Source organism: Grammomys surdaster, unplaced genomic scaffold (assembly GCF_004785775.1).
Source record: "Grammomys surdaster isolate TR1022 unplaced genomic scaffold, NIH_TR_1.0 183, whole genome shotgun sequence".
Lineage (NCBI taxonomy): Eukaryota > Metazoa > Chordata > Mammalia > Rodentia > Muridae > Grammomys > Grammomys surdaster.
In genome coordinates this window covers 2296374-2306684 of record NW_021604628.1, presented here as the reverse complement: position 1 = coordinate 2306684, position 10311 = coordinate 2296374, and the positions used below count along the sequence as shown (strand labels likewise).

At 48.8% G+C, this 10311-nt stretch overlaps 1 protein-coding gene across 1 annotated transcript; it reads left to right on the top strand.

Moving 5' to 3' along the window:
- Nucleotides 1-3625, top strand: Tff1 (trefoil factor 1). Its single transcript, XM_028767838.1, has 3 exons — nucleotides 1-99; nucleotides 2216-2368; nucleotides 3429-3625. Exons 1-3 carry the CDS (start codon nucleotides 24-26, stop codon nucleotides 3443-3445), a joined length of 246 nt encoding a protein of 81 aa, XP_028623671.1. The 5' UTR covers nucleotides 1-23; the 3' UTR covers nucleotides 3446-3625.
- Nucleotides 3626-10311: the final 6686 nt, after the last annotated feature.

Here is a 10311-nt window from a genome sequence, read left to right as displayed (position 1 = left end):
TGTGGTCTTCCTGTGGAGCTGCCATGGAGCACAAGGTGATCTGTGTCCTCGCTATGGTCCTCATGCTGGCCCTCAGCAGCCTTGCCCAGGACCAGGAAGGTAAGACAAACCCTCTTGTTTCCTACTGGTCCTAGCTGATAGACACTGGGCCCCAGAGGCTATTGTGACCTGTTGCTTAGTTCCACCTTTTCCCTATGCAGCCAATGGTCTGGCCCTTGAAGGCTGTTACCCTGTTTACAATAACTAGAATAGACGGAGCAGCAGGCAGAGCCCCAGGACCTATGAGGGAACAGGGAGAATGAAGCTTCTACAGTTGACTTCTATCTTCCCTTGATGTGAACGTTACGCTGATCTTAGAGCCTCCTCTCCAAATGTGACATCTAGCCAGCCTCTCCTTGGCAGGCAGCCCTGCCCAAGTTCTTACACTCAGACTGAGCCTTCAAGAGATTCCTCCAGATCCTGGGTCCTTTGGATCCTTAGAATGTCCCCGGTTCTGGGAGCCAAACCCATCCTGGAGCCCTGTGTTATCTACCTAGCCCTCATCCCTCCTTGGGGGTGGAGGGCCTTGTGACCTATGACCTTGTCTCAGCTGCTTTGCCTGTAGAATGGGAACAAGGTCTTCTGCCTCATGGGTTATCGACAAAAGGCTTGCGGCGGTGACCGTGTGTGAGCTCAGCTTTTCCCGGCTTCGAAGAGGGAACAGAGAGGCATTAGAGAAGGGTTAAGGATGTTCTGCTTACCTTCCAGCATCTTCCATGCCCCTTGAGTGGGAGGAGGTAGTTGGGAGGGCAGGGAGAAGGAAAGTTACCATGTAACTGCCTAGACCCCTCTGCACCAGCCTGTGACAGAGGACAAAGAGCCAGTCAGGAGAAGCTGAGGGAGAAGTAAATGGCTTTGAAGTAGAAGGTGAAGGGAGAGGGTACATCTACCAGCTGCTCTGTGCTCTCTCCAGTCCCCCTACCCCCAGTTCCAGCCACCATGCTGTCTCCCGTCTCCCTGCTTTCCTCTGCCCCATTCCCTGGACCAGGACTCAACACCTGTTTCTGGGTCACATGGTGTCCTTGACCTAGTTCCCGTAGAGATATATCTGTAGATATATAGACATATTCTAAAGACTCTTCTGAAGGGAACTCAGCTTTCAATAACTTCCTCAGGTGACCACAGAGGTGCAGGCAGGACAGAGGATCTTTAAGTCCTGCTGGGAAAGAGAGTTGGAGGCCCCAGGAGAGCAGAAGCATCCTTGCCTCTCCTGGCTGCTGTTTCTCCATGGCTTCAAGGGCTCCTTGTGACCCCTGATTGTCCTGTGCCATGGACAGTGGTCACTTTAGCTTTATAATAGAGCCACAGCTTAGAGGCCAGAACCGCCTCAGAAGCAACCAGCAAGTGGATGGCGGGTCCTGATCTTATCTTGAAAGACAAAAGTCTGTTCTTCAAGAATGTTTCAGGAGCCCTGGGGGCAGCCCCTGATGAACAACAACCCACCCCCTCCAGGCCTCTGGACCCTGATATGTTCCTGGGACACCTATTGTAAACGGTCAGCATCCTCTCTAGGGAGTTCTTTCCTCCCTTCAGCCTTGAAGTCCTCATCCCATGTTCAGGGCTCCCCCCCGACCCCCCGAGTCCCAAGCATAAGCTCCATACACTGGGATGATTATACTGTCTGGCTCATGTCTTTTATGGGTCTGTTAGCTTCTGAATTCAGGTGCAGGGGTGGAGACTCAACCCTGAAAGTCTGGCAAGGGGTCCTCTTTTACTTGGCTGTCTGTCAGATCTGAAACAAAGATACATCCTCGGGAATGCCCTCCAGCTTCCTGGAAGAAAGGAAGTGGGGTATAAGATCTCTGTTTTCGCCTCCGTGTTCCGTCACTGGGCACAGTGTCCTTGGCTTTCGCTGTGTCAGTACCTCCACCTAGCCAGCACACGCACTGCTCAGTAAGCATTTATTTATTTATTAGGTGAGTAGAGTTCCCGACCAGATGCTGAAGCGAATGAGCAAACAGTGCATCATCTAGCAGACGTAGCTGTGGAAGACTGGGCCCTGGAACTGTCCCAGAGCGCCAGTCTTTCTGCATCTACAAATGAGGACTTTATCCCCTTGTGTAGTCAAACCTGGCTCCCCGAAGGCGGTGTGTCCTGTTTCCTCAGAGAAGGAAGCAGTGTGACAACCTCAGGAATGTGGCCCATGACTCATCTCTGTTTTTTATCCTCACTTTAGAAACATGTACCGTGACCCCCAAGGAGAGGTCAAACTGTGGCTTCCCCGGTGTCACCGCCGAACAGTGCAAGGAGAGAGGTTGCTGTTTTGATGACAGTATCCGGGGGTTCCCGTGGTGTTTTAAGCCTGTGCCCATCGAGAACCCGCAAGAAGGTATAGTCATCTCTCAGCGTCGTAGGGGATGAAGAGTTAGTTAGTAAGAAGGACTACATGGGACTGTAGAGCCAGTCGGTGTCACTGGTTGGTCTTTACCTATCTGGTGGTACCCAGATGCCTGCAACATAGCTGAATCTAGGTCTCTGGGTGAAAGGTCAGGGCTGAAAGTCTGGCAAAGAAGGGGGTCATTTTTACTTGGCTATTTGTCTGAATCCAAGATATGACCTTAGGAATGCTCACTGGAGCAGTGAGGGGTTGGCAAGGGAAACGCCAAGGCAGCTTACATGTGCATGCGTGTAAGTGGTTGTATGCATGTGCACACGTGTATGCATGTGTGTGGAGGCCAGTTGTCAACATCATGCCTCACTACTCAGGAGCTACCCAGCTTCTTCTTTGAGTCACTCACTGGGATGAGTAGATAGTCTGGCTGGCCAGCAAGCCTCAGGGGTCTTCCTGTCTTCATCTCCACAGTACAGCTTCTTGTGTGGAACCAGAGATTGAACACAGGTCCTCTAAGTTTGCAAGGCGGGCACTTTTGCCAACGGAGCCATTTTCCAAGTCCTGAGAGTTTGTGCTTTGCAAAGAACTTGAGCCAAAGTTTCCTACAATTGTTTAAAGAGAAAGTCAACACTCATTCTCACCAGTACCCTTGTTACAAGGAGCCAATTCTGATACAATCACCTAGGGTCTTTATTCAAGGTCAAGCTAGGGTTTACCACTGTCATTGATGCAGCAGGCCAGACGGGTGAAACCCTGAGTCCAGTTTCAAGCAAGCATTAATAGAGGCAAGCAAACAATGGGGTCTCCAGCCTGGTACAATTCTTATGTGGGGGCTATTGTGGAATTTGTTTCCCTTTAAAATGATTAGCCAGTGCTGGGAGCCAAACCATAAATGCAACTTCTGCTTTCCTCCTGATTGGTAGTTGGAAATTAGTGCTATGTTCAGGCTTGTTGGTTAACTCAAGTTCAACCCTTAGGTCAGGTCTCTAAGATGGAGCCTGAATCGAAGATGGAGTCGATCTGGTCTCTCACCCTTTGTCTGTTCTTCTCTCTTTAGAAGACTGTCCCTTCTAAGGTCCATCCTGGGAGAACTGGTTACATCAAGACTTGGCACCCCCCACCTGGACACTGGAGCCACCTGGCCCACCTGCTACATACACACCTATTCTGTGGCTGGATGTGGCCTGGTGACACAGTTCGATGTCTCCAACTTTTAGTCCTCAAATTCGGCCTGAGAATTAAAAGAGATGAATGTTATTCTGTGTTTGTCATTCCTTTTTTTTTTTCTTTTTTTTATACAAGCCATTTTCTTTTCTCCGATACTCAAGGGGCAGTGTTTTGGTTACTGGCTCCTTGTCATGGATCAACCCTTAACTGGAGCTGTCCAGGGGGAGGCACGAGTGGGTAGCTGTGAGGGCGATATATCCTATAGCTGATGTCATTCTGTTGGTTGTCATTGATGTTGAAAGCAAGGACAGAGGTCTCAGAGTCATACTGAAGAGCCTCCCAGGCTTCCAGGACAAGCTAGGGCTGTGGCACCAACTGTCACCACTGTGAGTGCTCCTCAGACATCCAGGGATGGATGGACTGACCAAGAGCTGAGATCCATCTTCCAGTGCCACTAGGGTTATTGTCAACCATTAAAGACACAACAAAAAAAAAAAAAAGAAAAAAGAGAGATTCATTTAATGTGGCCACACTGGGAAGGGAACAAGGAGGTCCAGTGGCCCTCCATTTCTGCTCCACCTTTGGGGTCCTGACACGGAGTTTAAGTTTAAATAGAGGGCAAGAAGTATTCACAGCTAAGCAATCTGGTCAAAGCATGGTTCTATCCATCACTCTGTCTCGGATTTAGTCTCTTGGGCAAGGTGTAAATCTCTTCCACAGAGACAAGTTCCTCCCTTTGCTGGGACAATGCTTCTGCCTTCCCTTCCCTGACATGAGGTCCCTGGGGGACTTGTAATTTCTTGGGGTGTATGTCTCAATCTGATAACCAAATGAAAGGACACAGTTGTCCCTTTACAACGCCTTCACTCCTGCCAGGACAGCCCCACCAAAACCTTTACTGTTCCCCTAACAGAAATTGGCTTAGGATTCAAGCCCATAGTCGTGTGTCTGAAGGAGTTCATAATAAAAAGATGGCATGTGTGATCATGCATTAAACCTGCCCCATGGCAAATGAATGAACTGGAAATTAGGATAAAAGCCAAGAAGGCAGACGTTCAAAGTCTCCTCTTCACCTTAGTCCTAACACAGCCCAAAGAAAGGGACACAGGGCAGTCTGGAGCTGCTGCCACCACTGCCAGCCTGGTATCACCAGGATAGGTGAGGAGTATCATTCAGACAAAAAGCTTTCATGGAGTGAGGAAAGGGGCCTCTTGGGGTCAGCCAGCCCCGCTCCAGGGAGCCAAACTAAGCAGGCCAGGACATCTGGATCCCTCTTGCCATACGACTCCTAGGTGCTTATGTGTGTGGTTCTCAGCAGGAAGAAGGGAGGCTTGGACCCTTTGGTCTCTCTCTTTTTGTGTTAGTCAGATACTAAGATGAGGTGTGGAGAATTGAGAACAGCTGGGAGATAATCTCCCATAAAGAGAAGCACTTGGAACAGAAGGATACTGCCTTCCATGTCAAGTACACACATCTGACTCTCGGTGTCCCCTGGGAGGCAGGCTGTAGGAACTTCCAAGGACGACAAAGTCTGTGAACTCAATACCCTTGGTGGAATGGTGTGGTAACCTGCATATGACCAACATTGTCCTGCTACATGGTTGAAGCTATCTGGTACTCGAAATACCAGCAACCGTGGAAGCACAGACCTAAATAATGGTGTTACCACGTCTTTTAGGATATGATGGCAAGAAAATGCAGAGCGCATGGATCCTGGCAGTTGATGGCACTGTGCTCTGTAATTTCGTATCCTGTGTCATGTATGTGCTGAAGGGTCAGAGGGATACTCTTTACCTCTCCAGTGTGATACTCCGTATCTTTCCAGTAGGTCTGGAAACTAATCATACAGTCTATGTTAGTTATTTATCTTGTTGCCTTAAGAAAATACCCAAGAAAAAGCCATTTAAGGAAAGAGATGCTTGCTTTGGCTCACAGTTGCAGGGGACACAGGTCATCACAGTGGGGAAAGCACTGTGGTGGGAGCTTGAGGGGGTCACATTGCGGCTTCAGTCAGAAAGCAGAGAGAGCTGTGTGTGGCTGTCCCCGCCCCCAACTTTCTTCTTTTTATTCCATCTAGGACCAGCCTGGAGAATGTTGCCTTTCATAATGAGAGTAGGTGTCTTACTTTGGGTTTTATGGCTGCTAAGAACCACTGTGACCAAGAAAACTCTTATAAGGGACAACATTTAATTGGGGCTGGCTTACAGTTTCAGAGGTTCGGCCCATTATCATCATGGCAGGAAGCATGGCTGCACATAGGCTGACATGGCGCTGGAGAAGGAGCCAGGAGTTCTACATCTTTATCTGAAGGCAGCCAGGAGAAGATGGGCTCCCTGGCACTTGGCGGAGCTCGAGCACTAAGAACCCTCAGAGCCTGCCTACATAGTGACGTACTTCCTCCAACAAAGCCACACCTATTCTAACAAGGACAAACCTCCTCCATCAAGGCCACGCCCATTCCAACAAGGCCCCACCTCCTAATAGTGCCACTTCGCATGGGCCAAGCATATTCAAACCGCTACAGTAGGTCTTCCCTACATCAACTAACCTAATCTAGAAACGTCTTCATGAGCCCGCCCAGCGATTTGTTTCCACGATGATTCTAAATCCCGTCAAGTTAAGAATTACTTTTTTTAAAATTGCTGTATGAATAAGACAGTTTATAGAAGGAAAAGTTTATTGGGCTTACGCTTCCAGAGGGACGAGTCCATCAGAGCCGGGAGACATAGGCTCAAGCTGCAGGCATGGTTTCAGGAGCACCAGCCAAGGGTAAAACAGGGAGAGCCAACTGGAGGCATACATCACCCACCAAGGCCACACCCACATCCTAAGTCGTCCCAAAAGACTGACACTAACAAGAAACCAAGTGTTCAAATACCCCCAAAGGGGAACATTCTCACTCAACCTACCACAGTTCCTGCTGTTGGTGAGGGACAAAGTGTGTTTGGTAGGATCCCATAAGCCTCCGGTTGGGAATAATCTATACTGCTTCCTCGGGCCACAGTCTTGGGACCAAGACCTGATGAGGGGCTGCATCGTCTCCCTGTGTCCCACATTTGATTGAGCCACACATGAAGTGACAGCCCCAATGTCCTCTGAGATTCGGGCTAGCAGGTATGCCTCATGCTATCTTCTCCTAGCAATTCCTCAGTGGCAAGAAGGGGGTGACATTTTGCAGCTGGCCTGTTCCTGGGTACCGCCCTCCCACGTCTCCCCTTCACTCTCACAGAGCTTTCACTCATGGAGAATGAGGAAACGTACTCCGTTCCCAAACCCTCCCAGCTAGAGGAGGGCCTCATTCAAGGGGGTATCTGCATGAAGGCTATGGGGAAGGAACTTAGGAATCTTTCTTCTGGTTGAAGGAAGAGTGAGTGCTCTCTGGCTTCCTGGACAGCCTCCCCTAGGTTGGCCTTTGGCTGCAGTGGTACAAAGGTGGTATGTGTTGCATGCAGCCATTTTCTGGTGGTGAAAAAGAGCCCAGAGTTAGAACCTGGACACCCCTGAGCTGCTGACTTGACCTCCCCACTGCCCACTCCCAGACTTTGTATTATCAAGAGTTTCTAGAATAGAAAGCACTGAGATGTCGGGATTTCTACTGGAAGTTAGCACATTCTTAAGGACTGCTTCTTCCTTCATGGTTTGAAGAAACCATGGCTCAGTTCTGGTTAGTGGCAAGGGCACCCCCTGAGGTGAGCAGATTTGGCCTGTCACATAGCCAGTGTACCTGGCAGATCAAAGTGACTAAAGATAGATGGGGTTGTTTTTGTTTGGTTTTGGTTTTTGAGACAGGATTTCTGTGTGTAGCCCTGGCTGTCCTGGAACTCACTCTGTAAACCAGGCTGGCTTTGAACTCCGAGATCCGCCTGCTTCTGCCTCCTGGGTGCTGGGATTGAAACGGTGAGTGCTACCGCCACAAGACCACTGTGTCACTTTGCTTCCTATGCTCAACCAGCATGAAGGGTCTGGTTTGATGGTACAGATGTGTGGTGGATGGGGGTTGGGGGTGAAGACTTCCAGATGGTTGATCCTGTGCAGAAAAGAAATTTGAAGCTGACTTAAGACCCATCACACCTCCAAAGGGCACGATCACACAGCAAGCAGAGTAGCCGATGGCCTTGGGCACTGACTCCTTAGGATGGTACATGCTCAAGACAGACCTTCATTTGTAGAGTTGTGATGCACTGGCTGCATCCTGCTTCTCTGATTTGTCTGCTCGTGAGGATCGATGGGAATTGGGGTCCTCTTTCCACTTCTGACAAGAGCTCCTCCATTCCCAAGAAACAGTGCTTGGATTTTGTCTTTGAATTTCCCATTCCACTTACAAACAGCACTCGCTGATGTCGTTAATACCATAGTGCAGGCCAGTATCCTGTCTGAGGGATGAATACATGCTCGATAGCCATTTAAATCCAGTGCAAGCCATGAATAATATAAATGTCTTTTGTTCCTTTTTCTAAATGATTTTGTGTGTGTATACATACTTGATAGCTTTTTAAATTTAGTGCAAGCCATGAACAATATAAACATTCTTTTTTTTCTAAATTGTATGTGCAATTTTTTTTTTTTTCGAGACAGGGTTTCTCTGTGTAGCCCTGGCTGTCCTGGAACTCACTCTGTAGACCAGGCTGGCCTTGAACTCAGAAATCCGCCCGCCTCTGCCTCCCAAGTGCTGGAATTAAAGGCGTGCGCCACCACTGCCCGGCATTTTTAAAAATTTTATTTATTTATTTTATGTATGTGAGTACACTGTCGCTGTCTTCAAACACACCAGAAGAGCGGATCAGATCCCATTATAGACGGTTGTGAGCCACCGTGTGGTTGCTGGGAGTTGAACTCAGGTCCTCTGGAAGAACAGTCAGTGCACTTACCCGCTGAGCCATCTCTCCAGCCCTGTGTGTACAATAGAAACATTTTTTTCCTTTTCTAAATTATCTGTGTGTGTGTGTGTGTGTGTGTGTGTGTGTGTGTGTGTGTGTGTGAGAGAGAGAGAGAGAGAGAGAGAGAGAGAGAGAGAGAGACTTGTGTATAGGGGCCTGAGGAGGTAGCTATAGTAACAGGCAGTTATGAGCGCTCTCCTATGGGTAACTGGATTATTATGGGTAACTGGGAACTGGATTTGGATCTTCTGTAAGAGCAGCAAGCATTCTTTATGGCTCTTCCAGCTTTCCAGCCTCAGCTTATTTTCTTCAACACATATAGAACCCTAGGGTGCTCTGTGCCTAAGCACATTACCAGCATAAATATACACATTGATGCAGAGCCCTGGGAATGGCTGTTATTCTAAAATTCCATCTCAGAGAAATTGCTCTTTGGGTTCCTTGTCTTGTCGGAGGAGTATGAATTAGCTCTTCTCTCGGCAGGAGTAACCTCCACCCTGCCGGGACCACTGCGGTGCTGTCTGGTTAATTAAAGCACACGGTCCCCACCTCCCATACATTCAATAGAAAATTGTGATTACAGTCATTCTTTCAAACACGGTGACTCGTTTCTGAAGGCAGAGTTCCGTTGGCGTATTCAGGAACACACCCCCTCAGTGGCATGGCTGTGTACACAGGCCACCTCCTCAGGGATGCCGAAACAGGGTTCTGATTTTGAACAGCAATTAGTACCATGGGCGCTGTTTCAGCTATTAACGACGAAAGCTAATAGTGTGTTGTGCAATTGCCACGTCACCCGGTCATTAATCTCTGCAGTTGGATCGATCCTAGGGCCCACCCATCCTTTGTGGACAGAGCACTGCCCTGTACTCGTGACCCCACAGTGTTTTTGGCTTCTGTTCTCTACTTCTTGAGAAACTCAAGGGTTATGAATCAGAACTAGGGAGTCAGCTTGCCATCCTCTATCAGCGCGTGTAGAAATCTCAGCACCTAGGACTTTAAGAACCAAGATCTGTTCAAAATAAAACACCATCAACAAGTGTTGGTCAATCGAGCCCCGCGGTGGGATGAGCTCAGACCCAGACACTTGATCTTAATCAAAGGCCAGGAACTTGTTTTGGCTTCTTGACATCTTTATTAGCACAATCACACGTGGGAAATTGCTTACGGCTTGGGGAACAGTTCGATGAAATCACATTGGAAACAACACAAGGAATGAGGAGACACTGTCCCCAAATGCAGGCATCTTCCAGGCACTGGACTTGGGCTTCAGTTTGTGGATCTGGGGCATGGAGGACAAACTCAGCCCACACCAACCCAGCCTGGTGGTTCAAACCTGCAATCAAAGCTAGTTGGGACGCTGAGGCAGGAGGATCACGGGTTCAAGTCTATTCTAGGAAACTTGCAGCCCTTGGGCCCTGATCATCAAAGTTGGCTGTTCTTTGAGACTGGTTAACTCTCCTATAAATAGAAAGTCTGTAGAATGGAAGATGAACCCGGTGTAGAGAGTGGGCACCCAGAGACGAGTGATTCTCCTAAGACATGCTCCTTGTGGATGGCAAGGGAGTTGGTAAACTCTAAGCTGTACTATGTGACAAGGAGAGAGAAAGAGTCACCAAGACAGCAATGATGGAAAGGGGAGGGTCAAGTGGTTCAGGTCAGTAGTCACTGCTGTTCTGGAAATTGAGGCAGGAGGACCATGAGCCCAAGTCCTGCATGGTCTACAGAGTGAGTTCAAGGCCAGACCAGGCAATTTGTTGAGAACTTGTCTCAAAATAAAACATAAAATGTAGGCTAGTGGTATAGTCAGTGGTAGAGCCTAGTACCTGGATGGTCCTAGATTCAAGCCCCAGCACTGAGGGAAGGAGAGAAGGAAGAAGAGGGGAGGGGGGGGGA